The sequence below is a fragment of the Buceros rhinoceros genome, unplaced genomic scaffold, assembly GCF_000710305.1.
Source record: "Buceros rhinoceros silvestris isolate BGI_N320 unplaced genomic scaffold, ASM71030v1 scaffold4502, whole genome shotgun sequence".
NCBI classification, from domain to species: Eukaryota; Metazoa; Chordata; class Aves; order Bucerotiformes; family Bucerotidae; genus Buceros; species Buceros rhinoceros.
In genome coordinates this window covers 23,400-49,742 of record NW_010397015.1, presented here as the reverse complement: position 1 = coordinate 49,742, position 26,343 = coordinate 23,400, and the positions used below count along the sequence as shown (strand labels likewise).

The 26,343-nt window shown below is 36.0% G+C and overlaps 1 protein-coding gene across 1 annotated transcript in view; it reads left to right on the top strand.

Moving 5' to 3' along the window:
- Positions 1-26,343, top strand: part of ZNF236 (zinc finger protein 236) — a 60,269-nt gene that overhangs the window by 13,292 nt on the left and 20,634 nt on the right. Inside the window, exons 6-21 of the mRNA XM_010146064.1 lie at positions 1,855-2,001; positions 3,594-3,665; positions 6,118-6,321; positions 7,874-8,102; positions 9,864-10,136; positions 11,369-11,572; positions 14,294-14,438; positions 16,464-16,724; positions 16,962-17,212; positions 17,860-17,961; positions 22,800-22,951; positions 24,066-24,172; positions 24,267-24,418; positions 24,526-24,738; positions 25,218-25,497; positions 25,963-26,066. Of these exons, the coding sequence (XP_010144366.1) occupies positions 1,855-2,001; positions 3,594-3,665; positions 6,118-6,321; positions 7,874-8,102; positions 9,864-10,136; positions 11,369-11,572; positions 14,294-14,438; positions 16,464-16,724; positions 16,962-17,212; positions 17,860-17,961; positions 22,800-22,951; positions 24,066-24,172; positions 24,267-24,418; positions 24,526-24,738; positions 25,218-25,497; positions 25,963-26,066 (2,896 nt within the window). The remainder of the gene's footprint in view (positions 1-1,854; positions 2,002-3,593; positions 3,666-6,117; positions 6,322-7,873; positions 8,103-9,863; positions 10,137-11,368; positions 11,573-14,293; positions 14,439-16,463; positions 16,725-16,961; positions 17,213-17,859; positions 17,962-22,799; positions 22,952-24,065; positions 24,173-24,266; positions 24,419-24,525; positions 24,739-25,217; positions 25,498-25,962; positions 26,067-26,343) is intronic.

Genomic DNA, 26,343 nt, shown 5'->3' with positions numbered 1-26,343 from the left:
CTTTCCCCTAATTCTGTCTGAGATTTGCTTTTCTTGTTTTCCATTTTTGTGTTACAACAATAGATGTTACAGGATTTTTTTACTGAGGATCCTTTTATTGTGTTAGTTTCGTACTTTTGGGTCACATCTTACTATATGAATGTGTTTTCGTGGTTTGTATTACACTTAGTTATATTAAGTCATACGTTTATATTTCATATAACTTTGTGTGATGAGTCTTAACTCGCTGTTCATGGCTCCCTATATGTGGTAGCTTTTGCTACAGGAAAAAACATCAACATTAATTTCATAATTTACTTGGATTTTTTCCAATATTACAGGATCGTTGGGGATGAAGCCAAATATATTTTTCAGGTTTTTTATTGTTTTTCTGTAAGGAAAAAAAAAATGTGGCATATGGGACTTTAAATCTACCTTTTGATCACCTTTTATGCTGCATTTTGTGATCCTGAGCCTACCTTTTAGTTATTGCTTTGGATCATTTGTTGGTTTTTTTTTCTTCCTTGCTGTCAGTCTGTTTCCTTCAAAGCTGTCTGCAGAACTCTAATTCTTCATTTCATCTTGAGACAGTCACAAAATAGCACTACAAGTGATAATGAAATAGGTTGATTCTCACTTCATATATCACTGTCCAGTTGTACCAGTATTTTATTAGTTGATTTCTCTTTCGGAAAGTCTGTTTGTTACCAGTTTAAGCTAATGTTGGAAAATATGAAATCCTGTACTGTACTGCAAGCAGTGCAGCATGTTTTCTTTTGAAGACTTTGTTGTTCCCTATTCATTGAAACTACTGCACTGCATCTTACTGCTACGTGATAGACTGAGGAGGAGTGAGGATGGTTAAAATCTTCAAATTTAGCTCTTTTGATTATCTCAACCTCTTGGCCTGAAAGTCTGAAACAGTTTGTTGCTGATCACTTTGTCACCCTGTGTGTTCAAATTTAGTTCAAAGTATATGTTAAGCATCTTTGCCCTTCACTGTGAAGGGTGATTTTTTTGTGGTGTTCTTTTTTTTTTTTTCATGCAATCCCTATGGCCTTTTGCCCAGTCTCTCACCTTCATTCTGCTTTGGCCTGAAAAACGGAGTTTATTTTTTCTCGGAAATTTATTAAAGGTACTTTGCAAAAGGAAACAAGAAAGGAACCAAAATGCGAAGATTAAATTGTCGGCGTTTTCATTCTTCCTATTTCCAAATTTCCGTTTGCATTACATACAATGTTACATCTTCAGGCACTTCTTGATAAAATGGCATTTCAGTTTTGTTTCTAAGTGTGTAACTGTAGGAAATTGTAAGGAGGGAAAAGTCTGAGCCCTTCTCTTGGTTTGAGTCCAGCTGGCAATTAAACAGCACACAGCCCCTCTCTTGGTCCTACCCCTGCGGCAGGGGAGGAAAATGAAAGGTAAAGCTGAGTGGGTTAAGGTAAGGAGAGTTTACTCAAAGGCCACAAAGAGAGAGGAAACAATAGTAATAACAATAGCAAAGTGATGTATGCCCCTCCCAGCTGGCCTTACATGTATACTGGGCATAACCATTAGCTGGTTCCATCTGGCTCTCCTGGCTGTGGAAACGAACCCCGGCCGAACCCAGGACAGGCCTTGTTTGCCAAATGACGTTTGTTTTGTCCTTTGGTACTTCCCAGCATTGAGAAGTGGTAATAGATGACAACAGTCGTGCACATAGATTGCAGTTAACTTGACAGACTGATTCCATGACTGGATATCAGTATTTGGAACAGTAAGCTATTTGAGCTCTCATAACCCCGTAGTATATTTGTTATGTGAATAAATAATGAAAAACATAATATTTGGTAGATGTTGGAAAAATTTACTTAATTTTCTTCTGTTTCACTGAAGGTGAAGAATGGCCCTACATACAGCTGTACAGAATGTAGCTGTGTTTTCAAAAGCTTGGGTAGTTTAAATACACATATCAGCAAGATGCACATGGGTGGTCCACAGAATTCTGTGAGCGCTTCCACAGATGTATCTCATGTTACAGCGGTAAGCTTTGCTCTGTATATTGTGAAAATGCCTTCAGGAGTTTAAGTCTGTATCTTAATGCCAGAAATTCTTCCAACAGGTTAGAACTAAAAGAGCAGTGGCTATCCTTTGTCTTTTTAAAGTTTTGTTCATTTCTGGAATTGATTTGCATGATTAAACACTGGCAGAATATTAATTGGCCAGAAATATGCGGAAAAAGATTTACAATTTGCAGGTTTGATTGAAAATACAACAATTTAATTCTACAAGAAACTATAGTTTTAACATAATTGTGTGGGGAGGAAACCTTTCAGGTAACATAAAAATAACTGGAAAGTTGTACTGGAAGAACAAAATTTAGAACTATTCAAATTACATATAAGTTTCAACTCATTTTCAGAAATTGTTTTTGTAATTCTAGTCCATGTAAACGAAATGTCAGCTCCTTATTTGACAGATTGTAAAGGAAAAATCTTAGCTTTATTGGAATCACTGAATGCCTTTCTTTACCAAGATACAAGAAAGAGCCAATATGCAGAAAACGCTTCTGGTTTTGTAAGACTGTTTCATTTTTTGAGCCAGTACTTCTTTTGGTCTTTGAATTGAACTACTTTTCTACTTTTATTCCACTCTATTTTGCATAATTTCCAACTTTCATGCTTTAACAGTCAATGGGTGACAAGTAATACCAGACTTTGAAGAGGAGGGTTAAAATTTAAGTCTCAATGTCATTATGCAGTGGTATCTTGTTAAAAACGAATGTCTTTGATTTCATAAAGGTTTTTTTGGTATGGCAGCTGCTATATGTCTCTTCAGTTTAATGACTAGAAAAGATGAATGTTTGTATGAAGTAGGAAAAAAGCCACAAATACGTCCGTATAAACAGTATCAGCAGAACAGGAGAAAAAAATTCTTTCTAAAAGCAGATGTCAGGGAGTTTAACAAGCAAGAACAAAGATAGTAACTGACAAGTCAATTGCATATTAAAAGAGTATTACGCTTTTTAATTTTATATCTGAAACTGTAGCTGTTTAATGATAGATTCCCCCCCCCCCAATTGTTATAGAAAGATGGTACATTCTTAGATTAGAGTTAGATTTACATTAGAACTGATTTCTTCATTCTGGTAAAAACTTGGAGAACTGCTTTAACAGTAAATCTCATGTAATAGTTCTGTTCTGAAGCTTGTGATCAGTCTCTGTCATCCTGTGTAAAGTACCTGGGGATAGACAACGATTATGTCCTTTATAAATATGTAGTCTAAACGTTGAAGTCTCCTGAAGTGTGGTGCCACCAAAGAATGCATTCCTGAGGGGTGCTTGAGTACTTCTTGTAAAATGTGCTTACTGTAAGGCTGTTATTTGTCTTTTGCTGCATCGGTGCTTATAGATAAAGCATTGGTTTCTGTAAGTTGTGTTTGTTTAACATATATCAGCTATGAAGCAACGTTAGTGATTCTCTCTACTTTTTGTATCTCTCCTGTACCTCATTTTTTCTGTTCCTAGTCTCCATACTGTGGGGGAAAAGAACTGTGCTGCTTTTTTCTGTGTTATATTAGCCATGTTTTTCTTCTTTTTATACGAAGTCTTAAAATACTTTTAATTTCTTTCTAGGACTCTGTCACTCAGCCTTTAACAACATCTCCTGCTAATCTTTTGCAACCTGTTGATAACAAATGGAAGAATGTAAGTGTAGAGGTTTTGTCATATTTTTGTATCAAGATGAAAAGTGGGAGAAACTTTTTAGAATTTTGTAAACTTTGGTTAACTGATGAAAAAGCATATGCAGTGATAAGTTTATTAGCTGATAAGTGAAGGCAAGCTTCCTGGTGGATGCAGCTGGTTATTTAGGAATGGAACAGGTCTTGAATTTGTATTCCCTCATTTGTTACACACTCCTGATTTTGCGTATAATTCTGTTCATCAGCTCTTCAAAATGGAGGCAAATACTCTCCTGTATAAAACCAGAGGAGAGTAAGGTCTTCTGTAAATACTGGGTTATCCTGCCCCTCCAACTTGACTTCACAGTGATGCTATGGTTTGGGTGGAAAGGGAAGGGGCTGTATTCATGCTGGTTGAGTTGATTGAAATTGAGGCAGCAGTCAATTACTTGATTTAAAGAACTGCTCTAATTTCTGTACAGTTACTTTACTGGAAGAAGTAATACACTCAGAGCAGTCACACAGTCTGTGTTACCCAGCAGATCAGACAGACTAAGGGTGATCAATTCTAATGCAACAAATGTGGAATTACGAAGCAGTAAGAAAACATTTCATTCCCTATGCTACTTTTTAAATCGGGTATCGAAGAGAGACCTGCAAAGAGACCTTTGAACCTCTTTATAATTAACAAGGTATCTTAACGGTAATAAACTTTATATGTGTGCATATGTATATTTTATTTTCCAAAAAAGATAACCTCCATGAGACTGCTATATAATCCTCCAGATAAACTGCAGTATAATATGTGAACACACTTGCTAAATACATGTAGAACTGTAATTTTCATGTGAAAGATGATGTTGAGCAGTTCTATCATTAACTATTTGTTTTTCCCTTTTGCTGAAGCTTGGGAGAATTTGGTAGGCTTTTTAGTGTAGCCTTCTTGCTCTACTAAAGAGCTTCTCTGCATTCTGTTGCAGGAAAAGGAATGGTCTCCATAAAGAGCTGTTACGCTTTAGCAGAACACCTTGCATCAGTTCCTGTTTATGGCAATGAAAATTGTATATTTTGTATATTTTTATATTTTTGTATATTTTGTAAATTGTATATTGAAAGGTTTATAGCTCTTTTGTTAAATGGGAATCTGAAGAGATTCTTTTCATCTGTCCCACTGATAAGGTGAAAAAGATGAAGTAATGGTTAAATCAGCAAAATAGCAAGTGCTGTTCTCACATGCGTACAAGAGAAATGAGATAAGGGTTTGTTTTATATTGTCTCGTGAGAAGGCACTGAGAATACTTCATCAAATCTGTGGGATATAACTCCCATCAAGCTAACTTTTCTTAGTGTCTTTCTTTGTAACCATCCTTAGGGTATGGTGGCAGTGTCATTTTAACTATCCAGTGTAATGTGTCAATGTAAAGAACATCTCAGGGGAGTTTTCAGATGGAAGAAATACTACATGAAGCGTAAGATGATTCTTTTTGAAAATAATCTGAAAGAAGATAGTATATTAGATATATCTTATCTGTGCATGTTTGCCTGCAAGTAATTATTTTTAGGGAATAGGAGTGAATATGAGAAGCAAATACCAGTGTGGTCTAAGAAGCAGAGTTATGGGACCAGCCATTATATAAATGTATCTTTCTCTTTTCTACCATAAAATAAATGATTGAAAGCAGTTGTTTCAGTAATGGTATATTTATGGAGTCTATTTGATAAAATGAAGAGAAGTTTATAAATGAAGAGGAGCAGAAGGAGACTTTATTTCTGGTTTTAAAAAGAAATACCAAAGCTTTTTATAATTTTTTTCTTCATATTTGTTCCTAGGTAGCCTACGATGCAATTATCAAAGCAAAGATTAAGAAATTTGATTTTCCAGACTTGATGTTTCTTAGTATATTGACACAGCTCCATGTGTATTTGAATTTTTAGGGTATAAAGCAATTCTTCTAAAGCTGAGATTTAGAAGATTGAAAGTTGAAGGGAAAAAGTAGGCTGAGTTATATCAAAACCTTTCAGAACAAATAATTTCACAGAAAAAATCTCAACTAATAGAAGGTTGTTTTTTCAAAGGACTTGCTTTAGTTAAATGTGAACTTTAAAAGCACAATCATGTCATTGCCTTTTATTTGTTCTGGAATTACTTTTCATGTGGCCTCTACACATGTGGAATTCAGTAATTGATCCCCGTGTTTTGTAAACTGGTTGGAGGTTCAGTAGTTACGACAAACTTAATTCAAGCTGTAAGCTTACAGTTATGCAGCTTGGGAAGGACTCCACAAAAGGGATGTACAGAAGCAGTTCTTTAGTGGAGTGAGCAGACCTTGAGTAACAGCGCTGTGTAATCCTTGTGTCTTACACAAGTGGACATCCTCATAGTGGAAGTTAACAGATGTTTCAGATAAGGGAGCTGAGTAGATCGGTTCATACGTACTTTTCATCTTCCTTTACAAATGTATTGCTGTGTATTTCAGGCCACACATTTTCGGTCTCCACTTCTTCAGCAGACAGAAAACCAGGTGACACCAGCTACTGCTCATCAAGGTCAGCAGGCTGTAACTGATGTCATCCAGCAGCTCCTTGAGTTGTCAGAACCAGGTCCTGTAGAAAATAACCAGCCTCAACAGCCTGGTCCACAGCTCAACATTGCAGTAGGAATCAACAGAGATATTTTGCAGGTAAGAGCCACATGTAAGAAGAGCTTTACATTTCAGTGGCTTTGTTCTTGTTTTTATTTTGGTGAAATTTGTTCTCAGTGTTTTCAATGATAGCATTCACTCTGCGTTTCTAAACGATTTATCAGTCAAAGAATTGTAAATATCTACTGAATGAGTATGGAATGCACCAAAGTATCTCTTTTATATAAGGTTATAAAAGCAAGATTATTGGTTACATGACCTAGAAGAAAGCTTTAAGTGTACACACCCATACATGGATCTTTTACTGGTCCTTTTGGGTGTTTTCTGTTGCCTAGAAGCAGCTTGAGGCATGTCCTTAAATTATGCTGTGCTTAAAACATGGTGACATTTAAGAGGGAAAAAAATATTTTTATCCACTTAAAGTGAGAATGTATATGGGGGTTTTATCATGTTCTAATTAATGAGGGATATTTGAATATTTCCTACTGGTGCAAAGAAAATTCCTTCCTGAGTGAGACCAATGTTTTGTCTAACCCATTATCTGTCCTTGATACTGGCAGTAGGAGATGCTGTGTAGCAGAAGAGATGCAGTAACTCAACTGTCTGTGCTTGTTCTGCAGCCTCCACTGCATAATGGAATAGGGCAGAAAATACTGTTCTTCAGTATGGGTGGTACAGTATGGTGCTAACTTTTAAACTATTTTTCATCTCTAGTCTTTTAAGAACCATTTAAATTGCTTTTTGGAAGACCCTAATGTTCCATGTAGCTATGTGCCAGTTCTCTGTGTTACCTGTGTTGAGTTCTCTGATGTCAGGACTGTGGTGTGTAGTTGCACCAAATTATAACACAAAATATAACTATTGTTGTGATATCTATTTAAAAAAAATCCCGTAAGTTGATCCTTGAGGTTGGTTGGTTAGGTTACTGTATGAGCATCACTAGGCATACTGTTGTACAAAATAGAAATGAAGCATAATTTTCTTCCATGTGATCAAATACCTGCATAGTCCTAATTAATTGTGCATTTCGGGTCTTTGATCCAGAGCCTTTTCAGATACAATAGTATCCATAAAGGTCCCTACACTCCAGTCCCTTCCAGGTGTACATTAAAATGAGTGCAGGCTCTTGCCTCAGTCCAGTGGTTTTCAGTGGTTTGTTAAGAGGCTTTTGAGTTTTCTGAGCCTTTCTTTGGTTTAGCATTCTTCCTTTTTCTTTATCATCTGTGGCTTCTTCACAAGCTGATGGGCTTCGATTTTGATATTGTATGGGGAACTAAGCTTCATGTAGTAGGCGTAAGAGATAGCTATATATTCCTGGCAAGTGATTCTGTAGAAACAATGGGCACTTTTCTGAAAGGCACTCGTTGGCACATGTATTAGTGCAGGAAGTCTAACTGAAAATCTCACAATCAGAAGTCATTGTTGTGTGAGAATGTTTTTGCAAGCTTGAAGCCCAGCTGAAATTCTGGGAGGATGAGACATTTAATTCCATTAATTATACTTCCATTATGTCTTCTAAGTAGCTGTTTGAGAAAAGTTGGAGCAAATGTGGAATGTTTCTTTTGTAATTTAGAAGTTTTTGTTCTTTCAGCAAGCTTTGGAGAACAGTGGGTTGTCTTCGATTCCTGTCTCTACACATTCTACTGACTGCAGCCAGGCTAAGACTCCTGGGGCCCAGGATCAGAACCCAGACGTCCAGACTATCTCAAATCATCAGGCTGACTCTAATAATGCAGAACAAGATAAGGAGCAAGAGATTACAGATAAACTGGATAAAAAAGAAAAAAAGATTATTAAGAAAAAATCACCGTTTTTACCTGGTAATGTTGCTCCTGCTTGGTACTTTGTGTTGTAAGGACTACAGTATTTGCGGGTGTGTTGATGGCTCTATAAAGGGATTTCCCAAAAGACGTTGTGTATCAGTTACAATCTTCACCTACTTTTATCTGAAACACAGTATGTGTATAAACTATGATAGTAGCATTTATAACTTTCATTATACTGATACTAAAATGTGTCAGATTGGCATTAATTTAAGTTATGCTGTTAAACCTTCTGCACTTAGATGAGTGGGGTTTTTGGAGGAGTAGAAAAGATAGAGTATAAATATTTTTCCCCTCTACTTTCCCATCATCCTTTTCTGTGGAGGATTGGGATTTCATGGTATGTCTTGGAGCAGAGGGTTCTTCTACTCTTCCTCTTCGGAAGTGAGGCCTCACAGAGGCAGAAGTGCAGTGCTGCTGCCTCATGCAGGTGTTAATTGGTCTGGGCTACATAGGGAAGGATGAAGGTCGGCATAGTGGATAATACTTCATGTCACCTGTGTCTGGAGTCACAGTACTGATTTGATATCATCACCATAAATGTACATTAGTATTTTACGTCCTTACTGCATTGTGTGTATGCACATCTGGATTTTGTCTCTGTGTGCTTAAATGCAACTTTAAAGTTGCTCAAGCTTTACAGCTGCTAGAAGTGGTTTGTTCCACGTGTAGCCGTCATACTTGAATGGCTGCCCTGGTGGAGACAGCTCTTTATTAAACAGTCATTGAGCTCTTCCCATAGTAACATCTTACATGCATTATGTTGCTTTTTCTTTGCAACGGATGCAGAAATTGATCCAAAGTCAAACTCGTCCAGCATAACCATGCTGAAAATCAGCATTTACTTTTTCTTCTGGTAATAATAGCTGTTTTGTTCCTTGTGTGTAACAGTAACAACTGTCTAACTCTGACTGCAAGTAAAAATAAAAGATCATTGCTGTACAGTCAAATATGACTGCCTTTATTTTTTTGTGAAATAATATAACCTCTGTCCATTGACATGGTTTACAGAAAAAACACTACATGAATTGATGAAACTAGCAAATACCTGATATTAAACAACATATATGAATAAAAAGGATTTAGAAGCTTCTTTTGTCATTTTTATTGAGAAAACGTACACTTTTGCTTTAGGACAGAGTGTAGAGTTCTTGCATCATAAAACAACTTTTTTGAAAAAATAGCCTTAAATTGTAAATCTTTCAGAAGGACTTTTGGTCCTTTCAAAATTAATAAAACATAATTTAAGTCTGAATTTGCAAAAGAAAAGAACATATAAAGTATGTTCTGCAGTTACTGAAGTGTTTAGTACTTAAGATAAGTTGATGTACCTGTGTTTGAGTTATATTGATTCTTGGATAATTTTGTGTTAGGTATGGTATTTATAAGTTAAGTGCTGTATTATATGCATTACATCTACATTTTGTATTTCTAAGTGGCATACAAACTGCATTCTTTCTATTCTGTGAAGTCAGACATTTCTTAGCTGCTTTTTTTCACCTTTGTCCTCTTCAGTAGCGTAAAAATGTTTAAATTTCAACAGGATTCTCTTTTTTTTTGTTTTGTTGTTACAGCCCATCACTGTTTTTGTGAAGTAGAATGTATCTGATAAAGAAGTTTAAAAGTATGTTGTAACGGCATCTATTTTGCAAAATGGTTTTGTGTTTTGATTACTGTGTATAATGGTGCCAGTGTAGTGAAATTTTTGAAGAACCGTTAAAATGTTTCAAACATTAATTTTGATGTTCCTTTTTTTAGGTTCTATACGTGAAGAAAATGGAATAAGGTGGCATGTTTGTCCCTGTTGCTCTAAAGAATTTAAAAAACCAAGTGATCTAGTGCGGCACATTCGCATTCATACCCATGAGAAGCCATTCAAGTGTCCCCAGTGTTTCCGTGCGTTTGCCGTTAAGAGTACTCTCACAGCACACATAAAAACACATTCTGGCATTAAAGCTTTCAAGTGCCAATTTTGTATGAAATGCTTTTCCACCTCAGGGAGTTTAAAAGTTCACATCCGTCTACATACAGGTAAACCCTCAAAGTTGCTTTTGTATTTTCTGTGATGTGAGACCTTAAATGAGAAAGGATAATGTGAAGTGAGTAACTTCGTTTTTTGTAAATCAGTATTTTTTTTCTGTTACTTTGAAGTCAACCTTACTTTTTTTGAGAAGCCAGACTGATTCAAAATGAGCACTAGGTGGCTTGAAAAATAGGTTGGGTAACTCATCTAGACGCCATGTGCTGTCTCTGGCAGCATGTGGAAAAGGGGGAAGCCTGCAGTAGTGCTTCTTAACAGCATACCACTAGCATCTGATAATCTTTGGGTTGAGGGCTTTATGAAGCAGGCAGTACCTCTGCACTAGGCAACCTTGGTAGATTTTTTCTTCCAAAGAACTTAGCTAATTGATTTTTGAACCCATGGGAACTTACTACTAGAACAACCTGACATAATGAGCTCAAATGTTGAGCTACATGTATTTTCTGTTGCTTTAAATATTCTGCTCAGTAGTTGCATATGAAGTTTTAGTTACTGTATTGTGAAGAAGGTTCCTCTGTATTTCTTGGTTTTTTCCACCTGTGATTTTTATAGAGCTTCCTTCGTAATACCCAGTCATGTTTCCTAGCCTTCTAGGTCAAAGATTTCCCCTTGAACAAAGGCTGAAAGTTTGTCAGCTTTGTCTAACTTACCAAGTTCTCCAATATCCTTTCCAAGGAGAGGTTCCTACCAGATTTTGTGCTGCAGAAGTCTCTAGTAATTCCTGTTGATATGCTTTTTTGATTGCCATTAAACGGTGTTTACATTTTCAGAGACTGATGTAGAATTTCTTTAAACTTTTGTCACATCACCGTTCCAAAGTTTTATCTTATTTTATATAATTTGTCACTGTGTTTGCTGATTCTTTTTTCTCACTGTTTTTTAACAATTTGTTTTGAAAGGACACTTGACCTGCTATCTGCAATTCTTAGGATTGGTTCTGGAACCCTTTGAAAATTGCTGTCATTTTTGCGTCATCCAGTTTCCTGATAACAAGCTTGCTTGAACTGATGTGTTTACAACCAGTTAGTAGTTCAGAGATTTCTTTTTGATGAAATTTTTTTATTAGGTTTTGTGGATCTGTTTTGAAAACCTACTTGACAATAAACACCCTGACAGAAAACAAAGATGACACAGAAGAGAGAATCTGTATTGCAAAGTTACATTTTTAGGGTGGCAGTAAAAAAATAACAAACTAATATTTTTTTTTTTTAATCTTTTGCAGGTGTTAGGCCTTTTGCTTGTCCTCACTGTGACAAAAAGTTTAGAACATCAGGCCACCGGAAAACTCATATTGCTTCACATTTTAAACATACTGAACTAAGAAAGCTGCGACATCAGCGTAAACCTGCAAAAGTTCGAGTGGGAAAGACGAGTGTTCCAGTACCAGACATTCCTTTGCAAGAGCCCATACTCATAACCGATTTAGGTAAAGAGGGAGTAAATCCATGCTCTCTTGAAATTTGGATTTCTCTGGAAAATAGAGGTCACAGTTTAATCAAGCAAACACATTCAGGGCTTACTCAAAGATACACTTTGAAATAAGTCATCAGAAATAATCAGACTTCAGCAAAGTGTCATATTTTATAGCTTGCTTGCACTAGAATTATAAGAAGCATCTTGTTTTACTTACAGAGAAATTGTATAATCCTTACCCAAAAGAGTGTGTACGTTTGATGTTACAGTAGGAGAGGAGTTTGATTTAACTATTGATTAAACTATTGATTTATATATTTAACTATATATTATTACTGTTGGTATAGAAAAGACAACAGACAGTTCATGACCTGGATTCTTGTTAAGATGATCAAGTTTATTCTAATTACATATATTAATGAGTCAGTCTGTATGATTTTATTGTATTTGTTACAACTGTGACCTCAACAGAATTAGTGCCAATCATTATTAGTAGTATTTCAAAAACGGTCAGTTTAATTCTGGAATGTGCTATAGAGAATTCATATAGTTATTTTAATTCTGTTGTAGAGTAATTGTTACAGCATAACATAAACCCACTTCTTGGAGGAAGGTAAGTTGTACAGCTCAGTCAAGACAGTATATATTGTTGACCTGTAGAGGACAATGTAGTGGGCAAGGCATTTGCTCTTCATGGTTTGACTCACCAGTCTACTAACAACATATATGGTATAATGCTATATTGGTAATATCTTCAGTCTAAAATCGTTATCACTCTTTAAAAATCCATTTGCTTTCACTGCTTCTAAGAATTACTGTATGTAAGAGTAGTGGTTGTTTTGGTATCAGATAGAAGAAACTTAAATTTTCAGAGTAGCAACAAAACTTAGCTGACAGCTTCAAGTATTGCAGTCACACAGTATTTATTTCTTGAGTGAACCCTGGGAACAGGTACAGACCGACTTCTTGATTTCAAAGGAAGAAGCACTTCAATACCATTAAGATCTGCGCAGTGCAGGTTTTGGGAAAAAAATTAACAAAAAACCCCTATAAAAGTTGTTTTCTACAGGTACTGATTACACGTGAACACTGCCGAAGTGTTCAGTGTAAAAATAAGAAGTTCCACTATTTGTCTAGAAGGTGTCACGTTTATTAAACACACTGACAATATTTCTACTGTTCTCAGTAAAAAAATTTAAATTTAAAAAAGTAAATTTATTCTAAAAGCCTATACCAGAACCATTGTCACCTGGGATATGCTCACGAGTTACTCAGCTATGATCCATTCTAACAATGCTTTTGTATGATCCAAAATAACTGGGAGTAAACATTTGTCAGACGGAGTTCCTTCTCATTTGGAAGACTTGTGTCATCTTCTGTACATTGCTACTGGTTATCATCACAGAAGAGTGCCAGAAGGAATTTAGAATGTAGGGCTGTGGGTTTAGTGGGGTTTTTGCTGGGGTTGGGTTTTTGTTTGGGGCAGGGTTTTGTGGGGTTTGGGAGTGGTTTTGATTGATTCTTTTTTAAAAAAAAATTTTTTACTAGACCAACTGAGTTAGTTGGGGAAGGCAAAGAAAGTTTTGGCACCTGTGTATTAATATATATACATAAACCTTTTCAAGTCTCAGATAGATGAACTTGTTGTTTTCTCATTGTGGCCATCTCTTCTCAAAACTGAGAGGATTCCCTCTCCATGTCCTCTGCTCATTTCAATTAAATCTGGAAATCAGCAGAAACCCTCCAGGCTTTCCTTTCCATGTATGAAATGTAGCATGCTAGATGAAGCACTCTGAAGAAGGAAAAGACAGCAGAAAAGATTTTTGTGATGTTTAGGAACATAAAGGGATCTTTTGCATATTTGCTGAACCTTTGCTTTGCTCTCTCAGCCCTGAATATTCGTATTATGATGAGTAGTTTTGAGCTTACGGATGTGCGAATGATGATCAGTTTGTTTAATTGAAGCCTGGTGCTGTTCCAGTTCTGTCATGGTGTTTGGGATGATACCCTTCTCTTGGCTGCTTTCCAGACAGCATACTCTTGCATTAGCACTTGAACATTTAGTAGCAGGAACTTTTAACTGATTTTGCAAAATGACACTTGACTGACTTCAAGGACCAGTGTATAAACAGCAGTTGTTTAAATAAGTTGATTTGAGGTACTCTTGGTTCTTTTTTCCCCAATACATTTGTGGAGATACTCAGAGAATTAGCAAGACTGATTAGCCAAAGTGGTGTATAACAGTTTTTAATAGACTTATTTTTATCCTTTGAGTCAGGGCAGATGTATGTCATGGTGGTTTGTACTTTTCACAAAATGCATAGTAAATATTTGTCATTGTATATCTGGGTCACATTGATTAAATGTCATTTGGTTAAGACAGAGTTTGGAAGAACAAAACACTATTTGATTAGTAGTGACTGTGTAAGAGTCAACTCTTTCTAAAGTTAATGCTTATTTTGGATATATGTGAAGCTTAATGTGATGAGGTGGACCTGTGGATAAAAGAAGAACCATCACTAAAATAGATAACATATGCAATATAATCTGCGTAAAGCTACATAGATGCATGCATAATTTTAAGTTAAGTGCTGTAAACATGCTCATATTCTTTATATTCTTGCATACTGAAAGTTTAGTCAATTTTTTCCCAATATTAGCTCTTCAGACTACTGCAGCTTTGAAATAACCTTGCCAATTAATTTTTCCTTTGTGTGTGTGTATTTGTGTGCAGGTCTTCTCCAGCCAATCCCAAGGAATAGCCAGTTCTTCCAAAATTATTTTAACAATAATTTTGTGAATGATGGAGACAGACCATACAAATGTTTTTATTGCCATCGAGCCTATAAAAAATCTTGTCATCTTAAACAACACATCAGGTAAAACAAATACGAAGAAGAAAGGAAATGTATGTGATAACAAATTTATGGAAAAGCGTGAAATGTATGTAGTGTTCACTGAAAAGATTTCTTTTTTGCCATTTCTTACGTAGTGATCCAGTGATAACTGATTTTTCTGGTAAAGGCTGTGGACTAATGAATACCCACGTGCAGTCCTAGCAGTACAAGTGGTTGTGTTTAGTGTGAAGTTTGCAGTTTAGTTTATTAACACTCGGACTTTTTTTCTAAAGTATGCATAGAAAATAGCAAGCATTGCATGTGAATTCTTGTCGTAATTTTGTTATTTCATACTCCAGATCATCTGGTTTGTATGTACCTCTTATTTTGAGAAGGAAATTAGCTTTGTATTCTGTGTGCTGTTTTCTGTGTACTGAAACTTACATTGTAATCAAGCAAATGTTCTTGGGAATCACTTTGTTGCTTGAAGTTCAGTTCAAGTTCCATGTAGCGGATGTTAGTTACAACCACAAGCTCATGGAGCTACAGAAAAATGTAGATTGAAGTGGAACCAGCTGGGGTAGCTAATCCAAACTGGTTTTCAAGAGAAAGGGTAACCTCAGAGTTAGATTGGGTTGCAGTTTTACAGGCTTTTTACAGGCAGTGAGCTTTGACATTTAGTTATCAAACGTTGCTCCCTGATTTATAAACTATAAAAGTGAAGGAGAAAATACGAATTAAAAAAAAAGACCTAAGATGATTACTGGGATGTAAGGAATGTTTCCATAAGAGCAGGTGGCAATCTGCTTATTTCTGCAGTGTAAGCTCTGTACCGCTTTCTCACTTTCTCTGATTCTAGCTGCTGTGAGTTCCTCGTGTTCTCCATACAAATCAAATTCTGTATTGGTAGGTTCTCAGACTGGCTTGAAACAGTTCATGGTTTCAATATGTTGTCTTAACAGTATCTTAACAGGTATCACATCTTTTCCTTTTGAAATACTGTACCTAAGTCTCTCACTGTGTTTTGTAGACGCAGTCAAGATAGGTTGATTTTAATCAAACTAATTTTAAATTAGGAAGTGGTGCTGGTTTGCATCATTACCTCCTTCACTGAAATAGCTGATTTTAATTGTTTCATGCTTCTATCTGAAAAGAGTAGTAAATTAGTAGTAGGGCTATCTTCAGTGTGTTTCTCCCCCCAGGCACACCAAGGAAGGGTTGGGATACCCTACCACTGATTTCAGTAGGTCTTTCTTGGTAGCAAAACAGTTATCTTGGTATCTGTCATGCTTCTTTATTCTGGCATCTGATGTGGTGGTCATAGATTCCTAAGGCTGCTGTAATCGTAATCCATCCCTAAGTTTTCCTAGTTTTATTAAATCTTGCCTCCTATTATCTTCCATTTCCTAGCATTCACATTGCCCTTCTCCTGGCTCTCATTCCTAACCTGTCTTTCTGCCTGTGTTACACCTCGGTGTAGTCTTAAAGGGAAACTTGTCTAGCACTTCAGGAAGGAAGGAGGTACAGTGAGTGGGACGTGTTGACAGCATAGGTTAGACCTTTTCTTGACTTGAATATTGTTTTCACATGGCAGTCTGAAAGCCGGCTTGTACTGTGCTGTATTCAGGAGGTATTCAGTTCCTTTCCAAAAAGTTTCATTAGTAAACAGAGTAGTAGTATGTAATCTGAGGAGGACCATATATTTTTCTCCAAACATTTGTGGGCATTGTTTTGGCTAAGTACGTGTTAATGGTAATATACTAGTCTGAAGGACTAGTTATATTGTCTGGCAGGGAAAAACTCAACCCAAATGTTTTAATTGAGACACAGTATGATCAGAGAAGGAGATTGTTTTGTAGAATGTAATTAAAGCTGTCAGACAGTATTGCTTCTAGCCCTGCTTATAATTAATGCTTTAATTTCTGGTTTTTCGTAACTGAGGCCTCTTCCACCCCTACAGCAGTCATCTTAGTTTGGTTTGTTTTGCTATTTTAAAAATTTAGTCTTGTAATAACTTCATAAATCGAACTGTTAAATCTACTTTTACTTCTGCTTTCTCTTAAAAAGGTCACATACTGGTGAAAAGCCATTTAAGTGCTCTCAGTGTGGAAGAGGTTTTGTCTCAGCTGGAGTTCTGAAAGCACACATTAGAACACACACCGGATTGAAAGCTTTTAAGTGTCTTATATGCAACGGGGCCTTCACTACCGGTGGTAGCCTCAGGCGACATATGGGGATCCATAATGATCTTCGACCGTATATGTGTCCATATTGTCAAAAAACATTCAAAACATCACTAAACTGTAAAAAACACATGAAGACTCATAGGTATGTTTACAATTTTTCTGCGAATCCTTCAATGTATTTCAGTAAGCCTTCCTTAAAGCTACTTGGACAGGCAGCTTTGCTCTGTGGCAAGTGCTAATAATTGAATAAGGATGTTTATTTATGGGTAGTAAACACTTAGGTAGCTCTGAAGTTATAGTAAATTATGGTATATATAGAAAACAAATTTGTTCTTGTAAGTAGTTAGGAAGCCTTAAAAAGACCTTCTTGCCTTTGCAGATACGAACTTGCACAGCAACTTCAGCAGCATCAGCAGTCTGCTTCAATAGATGATTCTACAGTAGATCAGCAGAGCATTCATGTTTCTGCACAGATGCAAGTGGAGATTGAAAGTGATGAGCTACAGCAGTCAGAGGCTGTTGCAACAGATCAGCAGGCTATTTTAGAGTTAGACCAGCAGCCGGTAGTAGGCACAGAAGAAGCAGCACTAGAACAACAATTGGCTGATCAGCCTTTAGAGCAAGATGAGGGTGAGTATTTGCAATACAATAAGGTTTATAACGAGGTGAGTTTACAACTGATCAAATTACTTTTTCCTCACAAATTTAAATCATTTGCGTTTCAAGACAATGCAAGTAAACTACTGAAAAATGTTAAGTAACTGCTAGCTACTTACAAGTATGTACAATTTCTTTCACTGATGTTCAGGTTTCCTGTTAAAAATAGAAAAAAGATTTGCACCATTTAGTTTCATCAAACAAAACTAGTAAACAAATACACTGAAAAATAATACTGTGTGCACAAAAAATTACCACATTACCTCTGTTATTAATAAAAAACTGCTATATAGTCTACTTAAGCGTTTTGAAGTGGAAGAATACAAACTATGTCGTGTACTTATTCTGTTAGTAATAGTGGAAAGAAGTGTTGTGGTTTTGCTTATTGTGTAATGAGTTAGCAAATACTACAGAGGCATATAAACAAAGCCTACAATAAGCAAAGATAAAATACCTATTCAGCCAATCATTTTTTTTATTTAATGCAGTAGAAATTCAGATGACTATAAAATGTAGGGTTTGGGGAACAACTCTATTATCCAGTTACTTACATTCTTCTTTTCCTGATATTTTTCTGTTTTCTTTTTTTCTTTCCTGTCCTTGTCCTTTCCCTATTTCAGATAGATTTGTGACATCCCAGCATGCTTTACAGGAAAACATCACTCAGTTTGAACAACAAGCTATAACGCAGCAGCCATTTGATCAACAGAGCTTATCACAAGGTTAGTAATCAAGAAAAGTTTTTAAAGAGGTTTTTGTAAATTTGGCTTTACAGCATAGTTCTCATAAAGCATTTCAAAAGTGGACATCCACAGTCAAAGTAACTGCAATGCAGAGAACTTGCAAAAACTTTTTCATAAATTACTATTTTGAAACTATATTTGGTAGAATATTTTGAATAAATATAAATAACTTGGCTTTTATGAGCCGATGCTTAGTCATTACATCATAGGGTTTATAGTCAAGCATTTCATATTCTTTCTTTGACTGTGTTTGAAATTCCTATGGCAGTAGGTGGTTTATACAAATTTCCCCCTAAATATACATGCTCATAATGTGAGACAATCAGAAACATGGTATAAGATTTGACTGAGTAGCTGTTGGGATTCACTATGGAAAAAGTCAGTGCAAGATATAATCATGTAAAAATCATACTTTCACCTAACCACAGCAGTTTTCTTTTGTATTTTATAAAGCTACGTAAAAAACAAAGTAACAGACTCTGAACATTTGGAAACTACTTTTTTTACCCCCTACAAATTACTGAGAAATATCTGTAAGGCTTATGTAGCCTTACATGTAGCTTATGTAGCAGAGAATGAAGAAATGACTGTGTTACTTTGCTTTTCAGTGCTAATTTCTTGAGCTGTTGCTTGATATGAAGCTACTAGTTTCGGGGGGTGTGGGGGGGGGGTTAATTTTATTTCACTGGGGGAGGGCAGGGGTCAGAAATGGGTATGTTCAAGGGCTTTTCATTTGTTTTGGTTGGGAAGCGAAGCTCACTAGCTGACCAGGTGATCTTTTTCTCCTTTTTTCTGACTCCAGCAAATAACTTCATATTTATATAACTGGTAACCAGTAATTGATATTTCATCTGCTTAAACTTTTCTGTTCTTAATTTTATTCTGTTTGATTGTGTAGTGCCTGTTGTAAAAACATAATTGACTGTGCAAAGTTGTATGACACTGTGAAGAAATAGTATAATTTGTTGATCGTGATGATTCTCATTCTCTAGGTTGTGCTGCTTTGTATGTGGCTGAAAAAAAATATTAAAGTCTCCATCTGTATTAAACAAGACTGAATCAGGTCCTGTTAAAACCCTGTGGATTATTTTCATTGGTTATCTTTTACAGTTTTCCAAATGAATGAAAAGAGACTACAGGAAAAAACCTTTCACTCTGTTACTCTCAAGAGTGGTGGTGGTTCTTGTTTGGATTTTTACACTCCTTTGAATATGAAAATCCAATATGTAAAACTTATTCTGTTATCTTAGACTTTAGTTTCTATGTATGTGTGTGTGTGTTTAAATAAATTTTGAATATGGAGAGATTTCTTGGGGAGCTGGGAGACTCTTCTAGATCTCACAAAACAATACTTTCATCATCAGAAATCTAGGCTGATCATCGTACATTATAGACTTGGTACAGAGAATCAGAACATTTGTGGTGCGGTGTTTTGTTAAGTCTCATTTGTATAAGATGTCTCCTATTCTACTTGGAATCTCATCCACAGATTCCCAACTTTTTGAAGTTTCCTTGAAGATCCTGGAGCCCTTCAAAATTTTTGAATTTCAGGTAGGTAAGCATTTGCGCGGATGCATGCGTTAAATTGGTCGACCCTCTCCCTATGTGTGCATCTGTGCTTCATGCTCCTAATTTCTTTTTCCTATCAGCTAGGCAGAACATTCAAGCTGAAAACACTTAGGTCTTTTTTTTTTATCTTTGATATTTATAGGCTGTATTCTTGTTAAAATATTTGGGTTCAACATTTATTAAAAACAGCGTAGGAGTTTTGAAAGATCTCTACTAGGTTTTTCTTTTTCTTAAGGAAAATATTAAAATCTGTATTTCAGACAGATGAGGCTGATCTCTAGGTCCGCACAGACCTGTCAGAGCTTTGTTTATTCTTTCAGGTTTGTTTGCAGTACTTTTAGAGAATTTCTGGTTGTTCAGGTTTTTCTTCTTGAGATATTCAGACTTGTGAAGTGCAGATCTTATCAGGGTGCTGCTGTATCTTAATCTGTTATTCATTGGCACTAGATCTGAAGACTGAGGAGAAGTATTTTGGTGTTCTTTGTAGTTTACATATTCAGGCGTCTTCATTTGAAGACTTTTTAGTGATGTCGGAACAACGAAATGGATCTTTTATCAGAAAATGTCTTTTGAGTTATTATCGTCTGTCACCAAATGTGTTTTCATAAAGATTTTGTCACCTTTTCTTCCTTTAAAGTCTCCCTGTAAGCATGGCTGAATGTTAATAGTTCAATTAGAGGTGATAGGAGAGTGATTTTTAAAACCTAGAAGTCCAAATACTGTTACTCTGTAGCCCATACAAATACACCCTTGCACCAGACTGCTGTTTTGCCTTCCTAAGGTGATTTGCAATCTCAGGACTTGGAATTGCAATAATTGCAATAACTATTTTCACACTGAATCCAGTCAAGTTTGTTCAGCTTGTTACCTGGGAAGCAAACTTTCAGAACATGGAATTGCTACTTACTGACCCCTACTGAGGTGCACATCTCCATGTAGATTTGTTTGTCGTGTTAGAATTCACATGATCTGTCAGTAAGGACTACAAGTTTTGTCTTGACTAAAATACTGTATTTGCTATGGACTACCATACTGTTGTTTTGTCATTCTTATGTGCAAGACACCTTTCCACTAGCAAACTGATTTCCAGAGTATTCTTTCTATATTTTTTGTTGATGTAGAGGAGAATAGATTGGGGGATGTCCTAAAGCCACGAAAAAACAAGCAATGCAAATGATTACTTGTACTGAAATAAGACAAAATCCAATTTCAAGATTGTAGTAAGAAACTCCCCTTATTATACAGAGCTTAAGGTGTTCTTTGTTGTTTGAAGATTAAGCAAAAGCTTCTGAAAAATAATACGTAATGATGAAAACAAAGGCTGAAAATAGAAGTTGCGAAATTTATTTGGGTCTCTCACTCAGACTGAGTGTCCAGGTTTTTTGGTGTTTGGGTTTTCAGATTTTTTATTTGAAAATTTTGAGTGGAAATTGTCCTCGCTACTAGATATTGAGCAAAATGGAGATACATCATGTACGTTCTTGTTACAGCATTGATTAATATTTATTCCAGAACCATGTTCATAAGTAGTATTTATTTCTACAATTTGTCCCGAGATACCTCTAAATTCAGAACTTTTCTTCCTGAGCATTTTGTGGCATTTTGGTGCTGAGAAGTTGTTCAGGATGTCAATAATTGCTTTTATTTAAACACTGTGAAGTGAGATAGATCATGGTATAGTAACTTCTGTTTCACTTCTAAGCTAGTAAGGTTTTTTAGAGAGCTGTTTCTTTGTACGTTTAATAGTTAAGGTCTTTATGTAGGGCATGGATGTGGCACCACTTTGGCTTCAGTTTCCTGAGGTTTGGTTTTTTGAGTTCCCGTCAAGTGTAGTGGGAATACCATTTCCCCATAAAGGTCCTTTTAAAATGTATTTGAAAATAGAAACTAGCAGCCCTCTTATCACCATGAAACTTTGCATTGCTGTTCTTCAGGCTACTTTTTTGTCATTTCACTAGGAGCAATAGAGATGCAAAGTTCAGCTTGCTGAATCTTTTTTTCTTGTAATCTTCGTGGTTGTAGGAGAGAAGATAAAAGTTGCAGCATTAGGTTTGGTGATAAGCTACAACTTGACTAATAAGATTTGTTTACACTTGTTAGTTTTCATTCTATGGTGTAAGCAATAGAAACCTACAAATAGGTTTTTGCCCTGTACTGTTGACAGTATTCTGCTGTGAAAAAAATCATCTTACGGGGAAAATTTCTGTTTAAACTTAAGACATCCCAGTTTTTGATGTACTGTAATTCAAAACATTCTGTAAGTGTTGCTTTTTGGCCTTTGATGCTGTGATCATCTGATGTGGGTTTGTTTCTACCCTGTTTTCATAATCTTCACCCTTTTTGTCTGCTAAAGGCAAACTGCATAGAAATAGTAAAATTACTGCCCTTACCTTAATTACTGATACTTGTGGTTTAATTTTTTCCACACTAAACATTGATTTATTTTTAAATTAGAAGTTATTGGGACTTAGAGGGATTGGTAAAAGGGCATCTCTAATAGCATTAAAAAACCTTGCAGTTGGAGCTGTACTTCCGTGGCTCTGAATCACTGATACTGTCATTTCATTCATTTAGAAAAGGGGTGATGAAGATCTGACATTTCAGAAGAACAAAATCAAATAAAAGTTTCAGCTCTTCATACTGAAAATGTGAATAAAAACATGTTTGTTTTTTACTTTGCAGTTTGCCTTTGAGAGGCTCTACTTTACTATTATCTAAAGAGTGGGAATATGTGGAGGAGATCCAAAGTAGGAGAAAATGGGGTTACTTTATCAGAAACTGGAGTTCTCCTATTGGGTCATCTCCTCCACTCACCCGCCATCCTCCCCACTGAGCTTTGCATCCTTGTGATCGGCTTCCAGTGTAGTTAAGGGAGCATGGTACCAACGTGGATAAAGGGAGATGGGTCCACCTGTTTGACACATGCATGCTTACATACAAGAAATTCAAAATTTCAATGGCTCTAAGGTAATTGTGGCACCCCGAAGAAACTTCAAACAGTGTTTTTCTGTGGAGGAGATTTTCCAATAGAATTCCAGCTAACGGTAAGTAACCCTATTACGCATATTCCATAGATGCCAGCAGCATTTGTGTATTTTTAACACTCAACAGTGAAGAATACGATATGAGTATTACTGTATGGTGATACTACTTGATCTCTTTTGAAGGCAGTCTTCAAAAAAGAGTGGTGTTATTCAAAGTCCAACTCAGTGTATTTTCTAGGTTTGTGACTGTTTAATTTCTGGCAGGTTTTACAGTGAATGACAGCTACAATCAACAGACTCAATTTCCAGCTGTACAGCAGCTACAGGATTCAAGCACACTTGAATCTCAGGCTCTTTCAACTAGTTACCATCCATCAGCTGTTCTTCAGGTTCCAAGTACAGACACTATTAATGTGGTAAGTACTGCTAGAAGGCAGAGTTCGTTGTTCTGTGTTCAGTGGTGAGTTTCCTCGAGCTGCTTCACTGGTAGTTAGGTAAACTGAGAAGTCAGAAAAGTTTAATGATTTCTTTTCGAGGTTGCTTGTGTTTAACAACTGGGAAATAAAAATGCGGTGGGAGTATAAGTGACCTGCATATGTATTTCTAAGAATTGTACATTTTGATGCTCTTGGTTTAAAAAGATAAGATGGATATAAAGATGGATTGTTAAGTCTAAATCTAAGGAAAGGACCTAATGTTATTTAATAATTTTACATTATTGCACTATATTCTGACCTGATTCTTTAATTTCTATTGCTACCAAGCAGTAACATTACAAATGCATGGTGATCATTCACGGAGCTCGCATTTTGTGGTATGCTTTGTTCTTTCATGGTTCTCATCTTGTTAAATTTGTAGAAGAGCTTAATTGCTAAAACTACATAAAACTTTTATGATGGTAGAGGTATCAACATGAAGACTATCTGTAGTGGTGTGTTTACGATGATGACTTGCATGAATTTATTGTCACTTCATGCTTGTTTTCAAAGGGCAAATGTCAGTCAGAGAACAGAGGTGGGTTTTATGATCTGGAAGAGTTTCAGTAATTTCAGCCTACAGACTTTGGAGATTTCCTCTCTTAAAATCTTAAAACATTCTTGAGGATTATTCTATGGTGGTTTTTGCTCAGTGGAAAAACCCATCCAAAAAGCAGTGAAGTCTGTCAGCACCACTGTGCATTTTGCTACTCAGTGTGGGGCTCACACTGTTTTAGATGGCTTCTTTAGTGTTAAATTCAACCCCTCCAATGTGAGAAAATCTACAAGACTTGAGACACGTTTTTGTCTAGATTCACAGGAAGGTCTAAGTGCACCACGTTGTCTGTTCATTCTGGTTCGGTACATGCACATTTTGCTGCTTTCCTTCTCGCTATGAAAGAGTGAGGTATCATATCACGCTCTAAATTCCATGTCAAAAATTTATGAAAGCATGAATTTGGTTACTTGTGACTGTGAATGCTGCAATCTTTTCTTGCCTATTCGTGTGACTTTATTTCAGTATTCTGTTACTGAATTTGGCTTTGGTTTCTAGACTACTCGCTTGATACAAGATCAGTCATCACAAGAGGAACTCGAATTGCATACCCAACGGCCTCATTTTCTTGAAGATAATGAAGATCAAAGCAGGCGCTCGTATAGGTTGGTTATACTTTTAGGTTCTGTCACAGAATTTCCTTAATCTTTTATGGCTATTAATAATAGGCAACTAATGAAAACAGTTTTCTCCTAATAGATGTGAGTATTGCAACAAGGGTTTTAAGAAATCCAGCCACTTGAAACAACACGTACGGTCGCATACTGGTGAGAAACCTTACAAATGCCAACTCTGTGGCCGCGGCTTTGTTTCCTCAGGAGTTCTTAAGTCACATGAGAAGACTCATACAGGTAACAGTGTACCTGCTCTATATTAGCTTTAGTCACGTTTGGGTTTTGTAAATGTCCTGTATAAGTTAACAAAAGGCATGCTACTTATTTGTTTCTGTTACTTTAAGGAGTTAAAGCATTCAGCTGTAGCATTTGCAATACATCCTTCACAACTAATGGCAGCCTTACCAGGCACATGGCAACTCACATGAGCGTGAAGCCTTACAAGTGCCCATTCTGTGATGAAAGCTTTCGAACAACTGTTCACTGCAAAAAACATATGAAAAAACATCAGGCAGTCTCCTCAGCTGTAGCAGCAGCTACAGAAACAGGAGGGGGAGGTAAATTATTTCATTTTTACTCTTACAGTCCTTACTGCATAAGAAATACAGATATTTCAGTGGATTACATGAATGCTGTAACAGTAACGTTATAAATTAGCCTTCCAGCATGGATAATGCCTAATGTCCAGAGCCACTGAAATTGCTCTGTTATCTGAATTGTTTAGAAATCAGTTTTCCAGGGGTCTGTCCAGTGTATTCAAGGTATTGTATATTACATAGTAAATTTAGTGTCACTAAAGTAGAACATTTTTTGTCCTAAATAACTTACACCTGTATGTATTCTAAAAATAAGAATTATAAATCCAGCTTTATTTAAAAGAAGTACAGACAGGAGTAGTTAGATCTCTGAAACAGATTTAAGTCCACTGGCCATGAATTTAGTAATAAACCCTTCTATTTCTGTAATTTCAGCTGCAGATTGAACTAAACAGACATGGGTTTTTTTGTTGTTGTTGTTTTTTTGGGTTTTTTAATAGTTGCGTGTGTTGAAGATGATGATGAAAACTCTGAAAGAACTTCCAGAAAATCTCGTCCTGGTGTCATAACTTTTACAGAAGAAGAGACAGCAGAATTGGCAAAGATTAGGCCTCGAGAAAGTGCCACTGTCTCAGAAAAAGTTCTCGTCCAGTCTGCTGCAGAAAAAGACAGAATTAGTGAAATCAAAGATAAGCAAGCAGAACTGGAAGCAGAGCCCAAATATGCCAACTGCTGTAGTTATTGCCCCAAAAGCTTTAAAAAACCCAGTGATTTGGTCAGGTAAGTAATGGAAAAGTTTTGCATAATTCCAATTTTCTATATATTTCACCAGAAACTTAGCAGTAATAGTTTCATTTAACTTTCTGTATGTCTTAAGCTAAAGTTTGACTCATTTGCATACGGTTTTATTTTTCGGAACAGTTTAAAAAATATGTCAGAATGTTATGTATTCTGAATACGGCTAAACCAGCCTTTTCATATTTCTTCTCCTGCAGTATTAAAATTACTATTATGAAGTTTTAGAATAAATTATTTTTTCTTGCTATAGGACTTGCATATAAACACATGTAAAAATCAGTTTGAAAAAAGGTAAATAATTAAATCATCTTCTTTACTACTTTGGCTTACAGAAGTGTTAATATAAGTATTCAATTAATTCTGAAATTAGTGAGATATAAAATAAATATTTCTGCAAACTGACATTAAAGTAGAAATTCACATGCACACGTTTTCTGGAATTATTAGGCATGTTCGTATCCATACTGGAGAGAAGCCGTATAAGTGTGAAGAATGTGGGAAGAGTTTCACTGTGAAATCCACTCTGGATTGTCATGTTAAAACACACACAGGTCAGTAAGATTCTGAATGCCTTCGTTTAGAAACAGGTTAATTTCCTGAGAGGCTGTTTTAACTAAGGAATGTTATGTTTCACTAGGGTCTGGGGAATGACATTGTGATTGGCAACTCTTAAAATCTTACATGCTTATTTTCTTCTTACCATTGAACTTCTATAATAAATGCAATCCTAAACTATTAATTTCTAAAAGTGGCCTCGGTTTTGCTAAGATGCATTTTAAGCTTTTTTTACAAATGCCAAAAAAAAAAAAAGGCAAGCTCTTAATACTG